General features: G+C 36.3%; 1 protein-coding gene across 4 annotated transcripts in view; it reads left to right on the forward strand.

Annotated features, from left to right (window-relative positions):
* Positions 1-21618, forward strand: part of Naam (Nicotinamide amidase) — a 143936-nt gene that overhangs the window by 106490 nt on the left and 15828 nt on the right. For all 4 annotated transcript variants that reach the window (XM_075290769.1, XM_075290767.1, XM_075290768.1 and 1 more), the window contains exon 4: positions 13401-13505. In XM_075290769.1, the coding sequence (XP_075146884.1) occupies positions 13401-13505 (105 nt within the window). The remainder of the gene's footprint in view (positions 1-13400; positions 13506-21618) is intronic.

A 21618-nucleotide genomic window follows, 5' to 3' on the forward strand; every position in this document is an offset into this window, starting at 1 on the left:
AAACGTTAGAGTGCAATAAAAATTGTATAAATTATTTATTTCTCAAAATATCACAGAATTTCTTAATTCACATCCAAATCTCTAAATTCGCATCACACCTTAATAAGTGATTGCAATGTAGTGTAACGGCTGTATAAATTCATCGCTTCTACGTCATTTTGCACCACTTCGGGATCCAAAAAGAACATTTTCACTACTTTTTGGCGACGCTTTTTTTGCTGGGCTATTAATTGTGACAAAAGGAAACCTTTTTCGCTTGGTATTGTTGAAGTGGATCCTCTTTTCAACACCGTGCCCGTGACCCGATGCATAAAGCTTCCCTTAAATGCTGGTTAGTGGGCACGATACTTGACATATATAGAGCAAAAAAACTATTTTGTTTCAATTTCGGGCAAATGAGACATACTGAAAAACAGCTTTGAAAAGAAATTGTTTCATGAATATGGAAGCCACTGTGGTGTAATGTCAACCTTGCATACAAAGGGTCATGGGTTCAACTCCAGTTTTAACGAAACATTTTTTTAGTGGTGGTCCATTTCGGGAAAATGAGACATACTGAAAAAAAGCTTTGAAAAGAAATTATTTCATGAATATGGAAGACACTGTGGTGTAATGTCCACCTTACATATAAAGGGCCATGGGTTCAACCCCAGTTTTAACGAAACATTTTTTCAGTGGTGTATTATCCGCTCTCAGTAATGCTGGTGATTCTTCTGAGTGATTCAAAGCTTTTCTTAGTGGTTTGGGAACCACCGTGATACAATGGTTAGCATGTCCGTCTTGTATACGACCCTATCGTGGGTTCAGCCCCAGTTTCGACCGAACACCAAAAAGTTTTTCAGCGGTGGATTATCTCCTCTCAGTAATGCTAGTGTCATTTCTGAGTGTTTCAAAGGCTCTCTAAGTGGTTTCATCACAACGTGGGACTCCGGTCGGAATTGTCATTTAGCTAAACATAGAATCGGGCAGCATCGTGGGGAACTAAAGTTGTTTGTTTTCTTCAAATGAAGTTTTTTTGAATATGCTTGTCAATCTGGTCAATACTTAGCATTGTTTGATTGTATGTTGTACTTGTGTATTGATGGCTACAACGATATTTGTGTTTGGGAGTATATGTTACAGAGGCGATTTTTTGAGGGTGTATTTGTAGCGATTTTTCAAATTCAATAGCGTTTGCCCTTGTGCAAAATTCATCAAAATCGGTTAATAATTGCAACCGGAGTCTAGCAAACAACAAATGCATGGACACACGAACGGACACCAAGGGCTTGAACGACTCAGGAGGTGATTCTGAATCGATTGGTATACATTTTATGGGGTCTAAAATGAACATTTCTGGTAGACACTTTTTTGCAGATCAACGTTGTTCTACCCTGACCATTATGTGGTTTAGGGTATAAAAATCGATCTAATATTTTTATACCCTTCACCATACACACAAAATTTTGTTTTTCTGATTCAAACATGAAATTAATTGATCCAATTAAGTGTTTAATTAAAATGCCTTCAATGATATGATAGTATCAATTAACAAATTAATTGAAAGTCAATTTAAACATTAAGTGATCCAATTAAAAAATTAATTAATACTATTAATTTTTGTGATTGATTTTTGTTTCAAATCAATCAAATTTTTAATTGAATATTTTCTAAGACTTTAATTGGAATTAAAGACTTTAATTGGAAAATGTTTTGTGAAACTTTGTCATTCCATTTACAGCACATCGAAATATTGGTCTAAGACTCTATAAAGTATATATATTCTGGGTCGTGGTAAAATTCTGAGTCGATCCAGCGATGTCCGTCCGTCCGTTTGTTGAAATCACGCTAACTTCCGAACGAAACAAGCTATCGATGTAGCCCCCATATAAACCGACTCCCAGATTTGCTGAGCCTCATAGAGTAACAAATTTCATCCGATCCGATTAAAATTTTGTACGTTGAGTTCGTACATGGCCTCTCACAACTATGCACAAATTTATCCACATCGGTCTATAATTATATAGCCCCCATATAAACCGGCTCCCAAAATTTTTCTTGCGGATCCTTTTGGAAAAGCATATTTCATCCGACCTGGTTGAAATTTGATACGTAATGTTAGTCTATGGACCCTAACATTCCTGCAAAAATTGGTCCATATCGGTCTATAATTATGTATAGCCTCCATATAAACCGATCCTCATATTTGACCTTCAAATCCTCTTGGAGTAGCCAATTTAACCTGATTCGTTTTAATTTTATATGCACAATGCAGAACTTGGTCGACATCGGTTCATAAGTATATATAGCCCCCATATAAACCGATCCCCGGATTTGGCTTTCGGACCCTCTTGGAGGAGCAAATTTCGTCCGTTCAGTTTGAAATTCGGTACATTGTGTTAGTATATGGCCGCCAACAGCCATGCAAAATTGGTCCATATCGTTTCATAGTTATATATAGCCCCATATAAACCGACCCACATATTTCACTTTTGGCTCTCTAATTACCGGACAAAAATTCATTCATAGTTCGGCCAGGCCGAAGCTTATGTACCCTCCACCATGGATTGCGTAGAAACTTCTTCTAAACACTGCCATCCACAATCGAATTACTTAAGTTGCGGTAACGCTTGCCGATGGCAAGGTATCTTAAAACCTCCTAACACCATCTTCTAAATTGTATGTAAGTCCATACGTGGTATATATTCAAATCAAAAAAGATCGATCAAATACGTATGTAATTCAGTTTAACAAAATAGACATAAAATTTTGACAAAATTTTCTACAGAAATAAAATTTTAACAAAATTTTCTATAGAAATAAAATGTTCACAAAATTTTCTATAGAAATAAAATGTAGACAAAATTTGTATAGAAATAAAATCTTGGTAGATTATTTTTGGATAGAGTGGCAACCAAGTTATGAACCGAATAAAATTTGAACAAAATTTTCTATAGAAATAAAATGTTGACAAAATTTTCTATAGAAATAAAATTTTGGTAGATTATTTTTGGCTCGAGGGGCAATCATGATTATGAACCGATATGGACCAATTTTTGTGTGATTGGAGATCGGCTATATATAACTATAGACCGATATGGACCAATTTTGGTATGGTTGTTAGCGGCCATATACTAACACCACGATCCAAATTTGAACCGGATCGGATGAATTTTGCTCCTCCAAGAGGCTCCGGAGGTCAAATCTGGAGAACGTTTTATATGGGCGCTATATATAATTATGGACCGATATGGACCAATTCTGGCACGGCTGTTAAAGATCATATACTAACACCATGTTCCAAATTACAACCGGATTGGATGAAATTTGCTTCTCTTGGAAACTTCGCAAGCCAAATCTGGGGATCGGTTTATATGGGGGCTACATATAATTATGAACCGATGTGGACCAATTTTTGCATGGTTGTTAGATACCATATACCAACATCATGTACCAAATTTCGGGCGGAGCGGATGAAATTTGCTTCTCTTTGAGGCTCCGCAACCCAAATCTGGGGATCGGTATATATGGGGGCTATATATAATGAAGGACCGATGTGGACCAATTTTTGCACGGTTGTTAGAGACCATATACTAACACCATGTACCAAATTTCAGCCGGATCGGATGAAATTTGCTTCTCTTTGAGGCTTCGCAAACCCAATCTGGGGATCGGTTTATATGGGAGCTATACGTAAAAGTGGACCGATATGGCCCATTTCCAATACCATCCGACCTACATCAATAACAATTACTTGTGCCAAGTTTCAAGTCGATAGCTTGTTTCGTTCGGAAGTTAGCGTGATTTCAACAGACGGACGGACGGACGGACGGACGGACGGACGGACATGCTTAGATCGACTCAGAATTTCACCACGACCCAGAATATATACTTTATGGGGTCTTAGAGCAATATTTCGATGTGTTACAAACGGAATGACAAAGTTAATATACCCCCATCCTATGGTGGAGGGTATAAAAATCGTTCAAATATAGGACATGTTTTTCAAAACTTTATTTTAAAGGCGTTTTCTACTTGAAGCATAGCATAATTTCTACTGGAAGTCGAGTCTTAATTTGGAAAATAAAGTTGGCGTTACCTCGTTTTTAAAGGACTTTAATAGCATACGAGGAAAAATGCTGAAAAAGCGAAAAATTAAAATTTGCTTCCTAGAAGCCAGTACACAAAACCCAAATTTAAAAGAGAATTGTGCCTTAAAAGCATCCTTACTTGTATTCCCCGCTTCTTTGGCTTGGAATCAATAACAAAATTTTTAAAGTAAAGACAAAATCTTTGGAACCGGGTATGCTTTTTTTTAGTGTAGTAGTTTCTACGCAATCCATGGTAGATTGTTTACTTTTCCCTGGTTCAAATAGTGTTAGTCTGAAATTGAGAAATGTCTAAAGAAATGCAGAAAGTTATACCCTTGTTAATTAAACATCGAACGTTACAATTTAACTATAGAATCTAAAGGAAACTCTTAAAAATTAAACCATCTCCACATGGAAAACTCCACAATTATTTTTAAAATTCTTTGCCAAGACATAATTAGGTTTGAATAAGAATTTGGTATGTCCTTTCGTCATTAATGAAGTCAGCTTCCTTTGTCAGATCGTTTATAATCCTCCATTTAAAATCCTATTAAGGACAATGACAAACGCGACAAAAGGAGAAAAATCAAGATAGCAAAGAATCAAGTGTCGTATTCAAGTACTTAAAGCTCATATCCGGCATGTGACAAGACAACAATTCAAGTCAACTGAATGTGAAACTCCGCCAAAGAGAAGGGAATCACATCATCGCCAACATCATCATCATCAAGTCTCATCACAACTGACAATAACAATGAATTTACATCCGGCTATGGTTAAACTATAAAATCTGTTTCTTCAGACTTACTTTCTGGCTTGATTCTCGTGATGTTTACTTGGTTTGGTTCCATTTTGTTCGTTGTTTTATTCTCTCTTTCTGTTTTTGTAACGGAAATAAACTCACCTGTAGTGAATTGAATGGAAACGGAGACGAGCTGAATGAATGATGATAATGATGACTACTACGACATTGTAGCCACATTATTGTGATGGAAGGAGATTTGCGAAACTTGATGGATGAGGTTGTGCTTAAGAGAATTAAAGTCTACACTGAGAAAAATACTGGCATAAACTCAATTCAGGACCGCAAGTAGACTGTTGGTAGTCACTTTTTCCTGCATGATAAAGTTGTTATTCCTGTATCCATTGCTAGGCAGGGATGGAAAATACAATTTTTAAGAAAGTACAAAAAAATATTTTTTTAAGCGAAAAAGTACTTTTCACTAAATTTCAACAAAAATTCCATTGGAAGATTATTGCGAAGAGCTTCTTTAGACTGAATTTTAACGAAAACAAAAGTTTGTTCGTCAACTCCTCAATTTTAAATATTTTGTTAGTATCCGCTTACAAAGATTACCGTAGTACTGTAATCACGGTTGCCACAGTTGTACTTCATGGTACATCATAAATTTTCTGTAAATAAATAAAAATAAATTTTTTACAAAAGTTTATATAGAAATAAAATTGTGACAAACATTTCTATAGAAATAAAATTTTGACAAACATTTCTATAGAAATAAAATTTTGACAAACATTTCTATAGAAATAAAATTTTGACAAAATTTTCTACCGTAATAAAATATTGACACAATTTTCTGCCGAAATAAAATTTTGACAAAAATTTCTATAGAAATAAAATTTTGACAAAATTTTCTATAAAAATAAAATTTTGACAAAATTTTCTACCGACATAAAATTTTGACACAATTTTCTACCGAAATAAAATTTTGACACAATTTTCTACCGAAATAAAATTTTGACAAAAATTTCTATAAAAATAAAATTTTTACAAAATTTTCTATAGAAATAAAAATTTGACAAAAATTCATATAGAAATAAAATTTTGACAAAAATTCCTTAGAAATAAAATTTTGACAAAATTTTCTATAGAAATAAAATTTTGACAAAACTTTCTATAGAAATAAAATTTTGACAAAACTTTCTATAGAAATAAAATTTTGACAAAATTTTCTATAGAAATAAAATTTTGACAAAATTTTCTACCGTAATCAAATTTTTAACAAAATTTTCTATAGAAATAAAATTTTTCACCTAAAACATTCTTAAAATTAAAAAAACGTGTTTTTGACTAGGGCTTTTACAAAATCGAGATTTTCTTCCCGCATGAACTGTTTTGCCAAACTTGTAAAAAACTATTAGCACATAAGTTTATTAAAGACTCTCAAAATATTAAAATATTTTGTCAAAACTATTGTACCATAAATCTGATATCGGCTTAAAAATGTCTACACAAAAGGTACTAAATCATTCGCGGGGGTACTACGGTACTGACTGAAAAAGTATTGAAAAAAGTACTATAGTACTGCATTTTCCATAATGCGAACTTCGGATAACTGAAAAAGTTTCAGTAAAGCGGACTCCGTATAACTGGAAAAAAATCCACTCAATTTCAGTTAACCGAACTTATGACCAATGCTATGTACATAAAATAATAAAAACAAGGTGTTTGATTCCGTGTGTGTGCCATCTACAATTTTACCTTTCAGTTGATTTTATTTACAGAGTGATTTAAACTGTTTTGAAAGTGCCATCTTCACTTGAAATAAAGCGTTCTCAATACGGAGAAGAAAATGTACTCTCTCTCAATAGCGAGAATGTGGCATTTTCAGTAAAGCGAAGTCATACTAATGTGACGAAACTCATTTGAACACAAAAAACTTTTCAGTAATCCGATTTTTTCAGTTAAGCGGAGTTTCACTAAAGCGGAGTAATTTAAATGAAATGGACAGAAAAAACAACTGGGGAATGCGATCGATTTCAGTTATCCGAGGTTTTTCAGTAAAGCGCATTGCGCTAAAGCGGAGTCGACTGTATAAGGACAGTACGACTTCATTGAAAAGTTTATCGACTTTTTGACAAGGAAAAAAAACTTTATATTAGAGAAATGCTTCGTCTATGCTAAGCAAAATTTGCATTCGTATTTTAAAGACATGAAATCTTTAACATCACAACATTTTTTTTTTTTCAGTGTGGATAAATAGCTCTTAGACTCAGTGATGGAAAAATTGACAATCACACCAAAAATAATGACAAAATATGTAGGCGATCTGTTCTATACTTTATCAGCTTTACCCCAATTTTCATGAAGATCCGTTAGTACTACGTTAGCTAACGAACTTTTATACCGTACTCTGGACATATCTGTCATCTTGTCTATATACTTCATATGACAGTTAGGAATTTAACTGCTAAAAATTTTTCAGTTAAAGTTAACCGGAGAGAAGATATTTCCATTTTACTTTCTGTTAACTGGTAGTTAAAATCTAACGGAGCTACATGAAAATGGCCGTTAATTGCATTTGATAGACAAATTCAATTTACGATGGAAACAGAAGAGGACAACAAGTTACCATACTTAGATACTATAATTCTAAGGTACAAAAAATGGAATAAAAATTAACTGGTATCAAAAACCAACAGCCCCAGGACGATTGATAAATTTGAACTCCAAACATCCTAGACGAATCATAATGAATACGGCTACAAATTTTATAAGAAAAGTACACGATATTAGCGATGAAATATTTCATAAGGACAACGAGGATAAGATAAGGTCACATTTTTTTGTCAAAATTCGTTTTTATTATTCAACATAGTTCCCATCAAGAGCGATACAACGATTATAACGACCTTCCAATTTTTTGATACCATTTTGGTAGTACTCCTTCGGTTTTGCCTCAAAATAGGCCTCAGTTTCGGCGATAACCTCTTCATTGCAGCCAAATTTTTTCCCCTGCGAGCATCCTTTTGAGGTCTGAGAACAAGAAAAAGTCGCTGGGGGCCAGATCTGGAGAATATGGTGGGTGGGGAAGCAATTCGAAGCCCAATTCATGAAATTTTGCCATCGTTCTCACTTGTAGCACGGTGCGTTGTCTTGGTGGAACAACAATTTTTATACCCTCCACCATAGGATGGGGGTATATTAACTTTGTCATTGCGTTTGTAACACATCGAAATATTGCTCTAAGACCCCATAAAGTATATATATTCTGGGTCGTGGTGAAATTCTGAGTCGATCTGAGCATGTCAGTCCGTCCGTCCGTCTGTTGAAATCACGCTAACTTCCGAACGAAACAAGCTATCGACTTGAAACTTGGCACAAGTAGTTGTTATTTATGTAGGTCGGATGGTATTGAAAATGGGCCATATCGGTCCACTTTTACATATAGCCCCCATATAAACGGGCCCCCAAATTTGGCTTGCGGGGACTCTAAGAGAAGCAAATTTCATCCATTCCGGCTGAAATTTGGTACATGGTGTCAGAATATGATCTCTAACAACCATGCAAAAATTGGTCGAAATCGGTCCATAATTATATATAGCCCCCATATAAATCGATCCCCAGATTTGACCTCCGGAGCCCCTTGGAAGAGCAAAATTCATCCGATTCGGTTGAAATTTGGTACGTGATGTTAGTATATGTTATCCAACAACCATGCAGGATTTGGTTCATATCAGTCCATAATTATATATAGCCCCCATATAAACCGATCCCCAGATTTGACCTCCGGTGCCATTTGGAGAAGCAAAATTCATCCGATCTGGTTGAAATTTGGTACGTGGTGGTAGCGTACGATATTTAATAGCCATGCCAAAAGTGGTCCATATCAATCCATAATCATATATTACACCCATATAAACCGATCCCGAGATTTGGTTTTGGAGCTTCTTGGAGGTCCATATCGGTCTATAGTTATAAATTGGTCCATATCATATAAGCGACCCCCATATTTCAATTCTGGCTCTCTATGTTACCACGTATGGACTAACTCACAATTTAGAAAACGATGTTAAGAAGTTTTAATATACCACAACCCAAGTAATTCGATTGTGGATGACAGTCTTTCGTAGAATCCATGGTGGAGGTTACATAAGATTCGGCCTGGCCGAACTTACGGCAGTATATACTTGTTTCTTCTTCCGTTTTGCCGCGATTTCGACCTTCAAACGCTCCAATAACGCCATATAATAGTCACTGTTGATGGTTTTTCCCTTCTCAAGATAATCGATAAAAATTATTCCATGCGCATCCCAAAAAACAGAGGCGATTACTTTGCCAGCGGACTTTTGAGTCTTTCCACGCTTCGGAGACGGTTCACCGGTCGCTTTCCACTCAGCCGACTGTCGATTGGACTCAGGAGTGTAGTGATGGAGCCATGTTTCATCCATTGTCACATATCGACGAAAAAATTCGGGTGTATTAAGAGTTGACAGCTGCAAACACCGCTCAGAATCATCAACACGTTGTTGTTTTTGGTCAAATGTGAGCTCGCCCGGCACCCAGAGCTTTCATATACCCAAATATTGATGAATGATATGACCAACACGTTCCTTTGATATATTTAAGGCCTCTGCTATCTCGATCAACTTCAGTTTACGGTCATTCAAAATCATTTTGTGGATTTTTTTGATGTTTTCGTCGGTAACCACCTCTTTCGGGCGTCCACTGCGTTCACGCTTGAATTTTGCATACCAATCAATTATTGTTGATTTCTGGGGGGCAGAGTCCGGAAACTCATTATCAAGCCAAGTTTTTGCTTCCACCGTATTTTTTCCCTTCAGAAAACAGTATTTTATCAAAACACGAAATTCATTTTTTCCATTTTTTCACAATAACAAAAGTTGCTTCACATAAGACGCTCTATCTCACAAACTAATTGACTTACAGACGTGAAATTTTGACACGAATCATTTGAAGGTTGGTACTATATAAAAATAATATGCATTTAATACTAGCGATGCCATCTATGTGTCAGACCGGGGGGTCCTAATCAGCCAACCTGTTACCTACAGAAAGACGGATGAATTTTAAGACTGATACAGACCATTGTGCACATATTTATAGAAATATTGTAAAAAATATAGAAAATCAAATTAGCCTTTAGTTGTAAATTTATTCGTTTGGGAATAAGTTCATTGTTCTTTACTTCTAAAAGTAATTATCAATATTTTTGGGTTTTGATATATATTTTTATATCCTCCATCATAGGATGGGGGTATATTAACTTTGTCATTCCGTTTGTAACACATCGAAATATTGCTCTAAGACCCCATAAAGTATATATATTGTGGGTCGTGGTGAAATTCTGAGTCGATCTAAGCATGTCCGTCCGTCCGTCCGTCTGTTGAAATCACGCTAACTTCCGAACGAAACAAGCTATCGGCTTGAAACTTGGCACAAGTAGTTGTTATTGATGTAGGTCGGATGGTATTGAAAATGGGCCATATCGGTCCACTTTTACGTATAGCCCCCATATAAAGGGACCCTCAGATTTGGCTTGTGGAGCCTCTAAAAAAAGCATATTTCATCCGATCCGGCTGAAATTTGGTATACGGTGTTGGTATATGGTCTCTAACAACCATGCAAAAATTGGTCTACATCGGTCCATAATTATATATAGCCCCCATATAAACCGATCCCCAGATTTGGCTTGCGGAGCCTAAAATAGAAGCAAATTTCATCCGATCCGGCTGAAATTTGGTACATGGTGGTGGTATATGGTCTCTAACAACCAAGCAAAAATTGGTCCACATCGGTCCATAATTATATATAGCCCCCATATAAACCGATCCCCAGATTTGGCTTGCGGAGCCTAAAAGAGAAGCAAATTTCATCCGATCCGGCTGAAATTTGGTACATGGTTTTGGTATATGGTCTCTAACAACCAAGCAAAAAGTGGTCCACATCGGTCCATAATTATATATAGCGCCCATATAAACCGATCCCCAGATTTGGGTTGCGGAGCCTCAAAGAGAAGCAAATTTCATCCGATCCGCCTGAAATTTGATACATGATGTTGGTATATGGTCTCTAACAACCATGCAAAAATTGGTCCATATCGGTCCTTAATTATATATAGCCCCCATATAAACCGATCCCCAGATTTGGCTTGTGGAGCCTCTAAGAGAAGCATATTTCATCCGATCCGGCTGAAATTTGGTACATGGTGTTGGTATATGGTCTCTAATAATCATGCAAAAATTGGTCCACATCGGTCCATAATTATATATAGCGCCCATATAAACCGATCCCCAGATTTGGGTTGCGGAGCCTCAAAGAGAAGCAAATTTCATCCGATCCGGCTGAAATTTGATACATGATGTTGGTATATGGTCTCTAACAACCATGCAAAAATTGGTCTACATCGCTCCATAGTTATATACAGACTCCATATAAAGCGATCCCCAGACTTGGCTTGCAAAGCCTCAAAGAGAAGCAAATTGCATCCGATCCGGCTGGAACTTGGTACATGGTATTGGTATATGGTCTCTAACAACCGTGCAAAAATTGGTCCACATCGGTCCATAATTATATATAGCGCCCATATAAACCGAATCCCAGATTTGGGTTGCGGAGCCTCAAAGAGAAGCAAATTTCATCCGATCCGCCTGAAATTTGGTACATGATATTGGTATATAGTCTCTAACAACTATGCAAAAATTGGTCCACATCGGTTCATAATTATATATAGCCCCGATATAAACCGATCCGCAGATTTGGCTTGCGAAGTCTCCAAGAGAAGCAAATTTCATTCAATCCGGTTGTAATTTGGAACATGGTGTTAGTATATGATCTTTAACAACCGTGCCATAATTGGTCCATATCGGTCCATAAAAATATATAGCCCCCATATAAAACGTTCTCCAGATTTGACCTCCGGAGCCTCTTGGAGGAACAAAATTCATCCGATCCGGTTCAAATTAGGAACGTGGTGTTAGTATATGGTCGCTAACAACCATACCAAAATTGGTCCAATCACACAAAAATTGGTCCATATCGGTTCATAATCATGGTTGCCACTAGAGCCAAAAATAATCTACCAAAATTTTATTTGTATAGAAAATTTTGTCAAAATTTTATTTCTAGAGAAAATTTTGTTAAAATTTTATTCGGTTCATAATAAAATTTTCATCATTGTCAAAATTTTATTTCTATAGAAAATTTGGTTCAAATTTTATTCGGTTCATAATCATGGTTGCCACTCGAGCCAAAAATAATCTACCAAGATTTTATTTCTATAGAAAATTTTGTCAAAAGTTTATTTCTATAGAAAATTTTGTTAAAATTTTATTTCTGTAGAAATTTTTGTCAAAATTTTGTTTCTATTGAAAATTTTGTCAAAATTTTTATTTCTATAGAAAATTTTGTGAAAATTTTATTTCTATAGAAAATTTTGTTAAAATTTTATTTCTGTAGAAAATTTTGTCAAAATGTTATGTCTACTTTGTCAAACTGAATTATATACGTATTGGATCGATCTTTTTTGATTTAATATATACCACGTATGGACTTACATACAATTTAGAAGATGGTGTTAGGAAGTTTTAAGATCGGCAAGGGTTACCGCAACTTAAGTAATTCGATTGTGGATGGCAGTGTTTAGAAGAAGTTTCTACGCAATCCATGATGGAGCGTACATAAGCTTCGGCCTGGCCGAACTTACGGCCGTATATACTTGTTGTTTATTAATGTGTAAAATGTTTTCTGTTATCGGAGATGTTTCGAAATATTGGATAATTTTAAATAAAAATACAACTCAACAAAAACAACAACATCTGTTTTAATTCATGACCTCAGGCCGAACTAAACTAATATAATTAACACTTTAAAGGTCAACTATCAAACAACAACAAAATTAATTTTTCCAAAAATATTTACCGCCCGTTCACGATTTAGAACGTAATTTTTTCTATTAGTCCAGGGTTAGTTACGGAAGTTAATTCCTTCAGCAAGTAGGAGCGGTCTCGCTATCATATCCACTGATTTCCGTTGCACTCTTCTAGAAGTTTCATTGATTGAATCATGCAAAGTTCCCTCCTACAAAACTTAAAATTTTAAAGTTTATACGTCTTTCTTTCCACAAATGTATTGTTTTGTATGAAATTTACTTTTACAATATTTTCACCATGTATTAAAGTTTTTGTTTGTGTCCTTTAAGTTGGTGGAAATTTTTGTTCTTGGAAATTTTCCTAGCGCATCGGAGTTTACCTGACTTTATTGTTGCCATTGCTGATGTCCTTGTTGTTTTTGTTCTGGCTGCTTTAAGTTATTTCTTATGGTCGCTCCCCCGCCCATCAAAGTAGTTTGTTCCTTATGCCATTTAAATGTTGACGTTGACGATGATAATGATGATGGAATGATGCAAAACTTTATGGATGATAGTCAGTCATTCTGTCAGTTGTCATACAAAAAAAAATTAAAAAACAAAAACATTTTCATGAAAGCGAAAGAGTAGCATGGAGTAATAATGTCCTTTTGTGTGTGTTCATGCTTATTCTCGTTCTTCTTCTTCATCTTCTACTTTGCAGATTGTACGTCCTGTGAACGCGTTCCTGATTGTTGATGTACAAAATGACTTTATAAGTGGATCTCTGGATATAAGTAATTGCAGTGCCCAGCAAAAAGGACATGAGGTAAGTTGCTTTACGTTTTCCTCTTGTTTTTATTTTGTTTCGCTTTAGCTTCGAATGGAGAAAATTCGATTTTCTTGTTAGTGTTCTGGGTTTTGTCTCTCTGTTTGACTTTCGATGCAGTTCTTGAAATTCTCTATTAGATATAAGAAATGTATACGAAAATTCTGAACAAACGAGTAATAGTAATGCAAACTATTCTTTGCATTTTCTTTAATAGTAGGTTTAGTGTGGGATAGTGGTCCAGTTGACCGCTTCGTTAGTAGATTGAATTAAGTTAGGTTATAGTGGCTGCTTCATGTCTAGCCAGATTAACTCGGAACTACACCACGAATATAGGTGCATAATTAATCGTCCATAGAAAAAAATCATGAATGGCGTTCACATTGCAAAACGATTCGTTGATGAAAGTAAATCAACACACATGTGGTGTCAGACCGAGAATAGACGCTGTCAATCTGACAACAATAAAATGGCATCATGTGTTGTCAAAACAACAACCAGCATTGATTGTCTGAAAACGTAATGGTTACAAATTTATAAAAAATTTTCCGCTTTTATTTTTATACCCTCCATCATAGGATGGGGGTATATTAACTTTGTCATTCCGTTTGTAACACATCGAAATATTGCTCTAAGACCCCATAAAGTATATATATTCTGGGTCGTGGTGAAATTCTGAGTCGATCTAAGCCTGTCCGTCCGTCCGTCTGTTGAAATCACAATAACTTCCGAACGAAACAAGCTATCGACTTGAAACTTGGCACAAGTAGTTGTTATCGATGTAGGTCGGATGGTATTGAAAATGGGCCATATCGGTCCACTTTTACGTATAGCCCCCATATAAACCGATCCTCAGATTTGGCTTGCGGAGCATCAAAGAGAAGAAAATTTCATCCGATCCGGCTGAAATTTGGTACATGCTGTTGGTATATGGTCTCTAACAACCATGCAAAAATTGGTCCATATCGGTAAATAATTATATATAGCCCCCATATAAACCGATCCCCAGATTTGGTTTGTGGAGCCTCTAAGAGAAGCATATTTCATCCGATCCGACTGAAATTTGGTACATGGTGTTGGTATATGATCTCTAACAACTATGCAAAAATTGGTCCACATCGGTCCATAATTATATATAGACCCCATATAAACCGATCTCCAGATTTGGCTTGCGAAGCCTCAAAGAGAAGCAAATTGCATCCGATCCGGCTGATATTTGGTACGTAGTGTTGGTATATGATCTCTAACAACCATGCAGTCCATAATTATATATAGCGCCCATATAAACCGATCCCTAGATTTGGGTTGCGGAGCCTCAAAGAGAATCATCCGATCCGCCTGAAATTTGGTACATGTTATTGGTATATGGTCTCTAACAACCATGCAAAAATTGGTCCACATCGGTTCATAATTATATATAGCGCCCATATAAACCGATCTCCAGATTTGGCGTGCGAAGTCTCCAAGAGAAGCAAATTTCATCCAATCCGGTTGTAATTTGGAACATGGTGTTAGTATATGATCTTTAACAACCGTGCCAGAATTGGTCCATATCGGTCCATAATTATATATAGCCCCCATATAAAACGTTCTCCAGATTTGACCTCCGGATCCTCTTGGAGGAGCAAAATTCATCCGATCCGGTTCAAATTAGGAACGTGGTGTTAGTATATGGTGGCTAACAACCATACCAAAATTGGTCCAATCACACAAAAATTGGTCCATATCGGTTGATAATCATGGTTGCCACTAGAGCCAAAAATAATCTACCAAAATTTTATTTCTATAGAAAATTTTGTCAACATTTTGTTTCTATAGAAAATTTTGTCAAAATTTTATTTCTAGAGAAAATTTTGTTAACATTTTATTCGGTTCATAATAAAATTTTCATCATTGTCAAAATTTTATTTCTATAGAAAATTTTGTCAAAATGTTATTTCTATAGAAAATGTTGTTCAAATTTTATTCGGTTCATAATCGTGGTTGCCACTCGAGCCAAAAATAATCTACCAAGATTTTATTTCTATAGAAAATTTTGTCAAAAGTTTATATCTATAGAAAATTTTATTTCTGTAGAAATTTTTGTCAAAATTTTCTTTCTATAGAAAATTTTGTCAAAATTTTTATTTCTATAGAAAATTTTGTGAAAATATTATTTCTATAGAAAATTTTGTTAAAATTTTATTTCTGTAGAAAATTTTGTCAAAATTTTATGTCTACTTTGTCAAACTGAATTATATACGTATTGGATCGATCTTTTTTGATTTAATATATACCACGTATGGACTTACATACAATATAGAAGATGGTGTTAGGAGGTTTTAAGATACCTTGCCATCGGCAAGCGTTACCGCAACTTAAGTAATTCGATTGTGGATGGCAGTGTTTAGAAGAAGTTTCTACGCAATCCATGATGGAGGGTACATAAGCTTCGGCCTGGCCGAACTTACGGCCGTATATACTTGTTAGCTCTATACGTGTTACAGACGCCTTAGCACATTGCACCACTGACGGAGTTGCGATAAGAACGTCTAACGAATATTTTAAGACTTTTTATGACCAATGAAAAACAAGAGCCGTCCATGAAATCGTTAACGCCCATGAATATTTCGTTTTGATTTTTTTGTGAACATTTCCGTTTCATTTTGTTACCGACCGTTCACGATTTTGGAACGAAATTTTTATACCCTCCACCATAGGATGGGGGGTATATAACTTTGTCATTCCGTTTGTAACACATCGAAATATTGCTCAATAAAGTATATGTATTCTGGGTCGTGGTGAAATTCTGAGTCGATCTAAGCAGGTTCGTTCGTCCGACCGTCCGTCTGTTGAAATCACGCTAACTTCCGAACGAAACATGCTATCGACTTGAAACTTGGTACAAGTAGTTGTTATTGATGTAGGTCGGATGGTATTGCAAATGGGCCATATCGGTCCACTTTTACGTATAGCCCCCATATAAACCGATGCTCAGATTTGGCTTGCGGAGCCTCTTGGAGGAGCAAATTTCATCCGATCCGGCTGAAATTTGGTACATGGTGTTAGTATATGGTTTTAAACAAACATGCAAAAATTGGTCCACATCGGTCGATAATTATATATAGCCCCCATATAAACCGAACCCCCGATTTGGTTTGCGGAGCCTCTAAGAGAAGCAAATTTCATCCGATCCGGCTGAAATTTGATACATGGTGTTAGTATATGGCCGCTAACAACCATGCCAAAATTGGTCGATTTCGGTCCATAATTATAAAAAAGCCCCCATATAAATCGATCCCCAGATTTGACCTCCGGAACCTTATGGATGAGCAAAATTCATCCGATTCAGTTGAAATTTGGTACGTGGTGTTAGTATATGGTCTCTAAGAACAATGCAAAAATTGGTCCACATCGGTCCATAATTATATATAGCCCCCATATAAACCGAACCCCCGATTTGGTTTGCGGAGCCTCTAAGAGGAGCAAATTTCATCCGATCCGGCTGAAATTCATCCGATTCGGTTGCAATTTGGTACGTGGTGTTAACATAGTATATGGTCTCTGACAACCATGAAAATTTTGTCAAAATTTTATTACTATAGAAAATTTTGTTAACATTTTATTACTATAGAAAATTTTGTTAAAATTGTATTACTATACAACATTTTGTCGAGATTTTATTTCTATAGAAAATTTTGTCAACATTTTATTTCTATAAAAATTTTGTCAAAACTTTATTTCTATAGAAAATTTTGTCAAAATTTTATTTCTATAGAAAATTTTGTCAAAATTTTATTTCCATAGAAAATTATGTCAAAATTTTATTTCTATAGAAAATTTTGTCAAAATTTTATTTCCATAGAAAATTTTGTCAGCATTTTATTTCTATAAAAATTTTGTCAAAAACTTTATTTCTATAGAAAACATTGTCAAAATTTTATTTCTATAGAATATTTTGTCAACATTTTATTTCTATAGAAAATTATTTCAAGATTTTATTTCTATAGAAAATGTTGTCAAAATTTTATTTCTATAGAATATTTTGTCAAAATTTTATTTCTATAGAATATTTTGTCAAAATTTTATTTCTATAGAAAATTTTGTCAAACTGAATTATATACGTATTTTATCGGCCTTTTTTGTTTAATATATACCCCGCATGGACTCACTTACAATTTAGAAGACGATGTTAAGAAGTTTCAAGAGACATTGTCATCGGCAAGTGTTACCGCAACCCGAACAATTCGATTGTGGATGACAGTCTTTAGTACAAGTTGCTATGCAATCCATGGTGGAGGGTACATAAGATTCGGCCTGGCCGAACTTACGGCAGTATATACTTGTTTCTATTAGTGCTGTGTATCCCAGCAAAAAAAGCGTCGCCAAAAAAGTAATGAAAATGTTCTTTTTGGATCCGGAAGTGGTGCAAAATTGACGCAGAAGCGATGAATTTAACATGAGCTTGTCATAGGACGGAAGTCCTCCATTTCAACAGCCGTTGCACTGAATTTGCATCACTTCTTTAGGTGTGATCCGAACTCAATGCTTTGGGTGAAATATTAAAAAATGCTGTGATATTTTGTCAAATAAATAATTTTTATAATTTTTTATCATTTTTAATGGATTCTAACGCTTGGCGGAAACGTTTCACCTCAAATATTTTCAAAAATTCACAATTTTTTCAGATTGGATTTAGTATTTTTCTCGACAAAATTTAAATTATTTCTACCATTTTATGAATTCTTACTCTGTTTTTATCCTATTTGAAACAAAAAAAATTAAAATTATCCATTAAAAGTATGAGCAAACCAAGTTATACAAAATTGAATTAAAAGAACTTCCTGGGTAGTTAAAATAAAGAACATCATTGGGAGTGCATCTTCTGGAAGTGCTTTTAAAGTTGTGCCTTTGGAAGAACTTCCAATTTTTTTTGCTGGGATGTGTATCATCAATTCCTAATTCTCCTTCGAAAAGGAGACAAGCCTTTGGAAACTTCGACTTTCTACCGGCTACTGCTTGAGAAATTAATTTTAAACGGCCTGCAAGCGGAGTTCAACAATATTGGAGGTTTATTCCGATAGCAGTTCGGATTTGTAAAAAGAAAACTGATGGTAAATGTTATCAACGAAGTGATAGCAAAGTCTTATATAGAACATTTCCGATAGGAGTGTGATCCGCAAGACCATGCGACTTCTACGTTTCTGCCTATATAATTAGAATATTAGAGAGATACTTAGGGGATAGAGTACTGTGGTACGAAACTGATGATAGTAAAGGGTAATACGGTCAAAATTTGGTCAATATAAACTTGTCGTATTTCTTTCAATTTTGCATTTAAAAAACCTGAACACCCCTCATTTTGAAGGTGTGTGTGTGTAGAATGTTGCTCCTATTTCGATTTTGGAATTCACTCTTCAGTTGTCAAAATGCCGTCCAAGCAAGACGAGCAGCGTATCAAAATTTTGCTCGCGCATCGCGAAAATCCGAGCAACTCGCACGCAAAGCTGGCAAAATCGCTAAAAGTTGCCAAATCAACCGTTACAAATGTAATTAAAGTGTTTGGGGAACGTTTGTCGACAGCCAGGAAGTCTGGATCGGGGGGAAATCGAAAACCGGAAGCCGCTGAGACGACAAAGAGAGTTGCCGGTAGTTTCAAGCGAAACCCTAACCTCTCTCTCCGAGATGCCTCAAATAAGCTGGGTGTATCGTCTACAACCGTGCATCGAGGCAAAAAACGAGCCGGACTATCGACTTACAAGAAGGTAGTGACTCCAAATCGCGATGATAAACAAAATACGACGGCCAAAGCGCGATCCCGGAGGCTGTACACGACGATGCTGACGAAGTTTGACTGCGTGGTAATGGACGACGAAACCTACGTCAAAGCCGACTACAAGCAGCTTCCGGGACAGGAGTTTTATACGGCAAAAGGAAGGGGAAAGGTAGCAGATATTTTCAAGCACATACAACTGTCAAAGTTCGCAAAGAAATATCTGGTTTGGCAAGCCATCTGTACCTGTGGCTTGAAAAGCAGCATTTTCATAGCTTCCGGGACTGTCAACCAAGAAATTTACGTGAAAGAGTGTTTCAAAAAACGTCTGCTGCCTTTCCTGAAGAAACACGGTTGTTCCGTACTGTTTTGGCCGGATTTGGCATCTTGCCATTACGGTAAAAAGGCCATGGAGTGGTACGCCGCCAACAACGTGCAGGTGGTTCCCAAGGACAAGAACCCTCCCAACACGCCAGAGCTCCGCCCAATTGAGAAATACTGGGCTATTGTCAAGCGGAACCTAAAGAAGACCAAAAAAACTGCTAAGGACGAGCAGCAGTTCAAGGCAAACTGGCTTTCTGCGGCGAAGAAGGTGGACAAGGTGGCTGTACAAAATCTGATGGCAGATGTCAAGCGTGAGGCCCGGCAATTCGGATTTGGAAAAGCGAAAGCCTAACTGAATATTTTTCCTTAATTTTATACTAATTGAACTTGAAAAAGAAAGTTTTGACCGTATCACCCTTTATACTTCGCTATACAGTATCAACAGGAGAACTGTATGGGTTCATTCTGGGGCCTGTTTTGTGGAATTTAATACACGATGTACCATTAAACTTGCCACTTTAGGAGGCTTGTAAGCCTGTGAGTTATGCTGAACGACGTCGCTCTAACGATTGATAAGAACTCTGCAAAACTGATCGAAATGATAGCAAACGATTTCCCGGAAAGACTAAATAGATGGCTTAGGTTAGGTTAGGTGGCAGCCCGATGTATCAGGCTAACTTAGACTATGCAGTCCATTGTGATACCACATTGGTGAACTCATCTCTTATCACTGAGTGCTGCCCGATTCCATATTAAGCTCAATGACAAGCGACCTCCTTTTTATAGCCGAGTCCGAACGGCGTTCCACATTGCAGTGAAACCACTTAGAGAAGCTTTGAAAACCTCAAAAATGTCACCAGCATTACTGAGGTGGGATAATCCACCGCTGAAAAATTTTTGGTGTTCGGTGGAAGAAGGAATCGAACCCACGACCTTGTGTATGCAAGGCGGGCATGCTAACCATTACACCACGGTGGCTTACACAAAACGATTTAAAACTTGAAGCAGAAAGGAACAATAGAGACGATAATAGTAATCAAAAAACGATTATTCTAATGCCCTAAGCTAAGAGATGTCATAGTCAAAAGGTCTTCAAATATCTGGGAGTATACTTAAATAAAAAATGACTGTCAGGAAGTAGTGTATGATCTTAACTGGAAAAGCTCGATCGATTATGATGAAGCCAGATAAAATAGTGTCAAATATGCAGGTGCTGGACAGATAATATGCGCAAGTTCTTTACGCAGCTCTTGGTTTGAGTAACGCGGTGGAAAATAGAGCTAGAAAATAAAGAGCACATGTGTGCACTCTACGCTTTTGGTAAAATCTCGACATTCGCATCACCGGTCCTCGTTTGGATTCCTCCATTGGATCTGCTGATAACGGAAATATCCCATATATTCAATAAATAAGCATCAATGTTTTTGGAGCACGAGGAAAATCTAAAATATGTTTTGTCCCCACTAAAATGAACACAGAGACATATTTCGATTTATGGGAGAACAATTTAACAGGTTGGCTGATAAGTCCCCGATCTAACAAAGAAAAAAAATTTTGTCAAAATTCGTTTTTATTATTCAACATAGTTTCCTTCAAGAGCGATTCAATCATTTTGGTAGTACTCCTTCGGTTTTGCCTCAAAATGGGCCTCAGTTTCGGCGATCACCTCTTCATGTCAGCCAAATTTTTTCCCTGCGAGCATCCTTTTGAGGTCTGAGAACAAGAAATAGTCGCTGGGGGCCAGATCTGGAGAATACGGTGGGTGGGGAAGCAATTCGAAGCCCAATTCATGAATTTTTGCCATAGTTCTCAATGACTTGTGGCACGGTGCGTTGTCTTGGTGGAACAACACTTTTTTCTTCTTCATATGGGGCCGTTTTGCCGCGATTTCGACCTTCAAACGCTCCAATAACGCCATATAATAGTCACTGTTGATGGTTTTTCCCTTCTCAAGATAATCGATAAAAATTATTCCATGCGCATCCCAAAAAACAGAGGCCATTATTTTGCCAGCGGATTTTTGAGTCTTTCCACGCT

Source organism: Haematobia irritans, chromosome 1 (assembly GCF_050003625.1).
Source record: "Haematobia irritans isolate KBUSLIRL chromosome 1, ASM5000362v1, whole genome shotgun sequence".
In the NCBI taxonomy this organism is placed as follows: Eukaryota; Metazoa; Arthropoda; class Insecta; order Diptera; family Muscidae; genus Haematobia; species Haematobia irritans.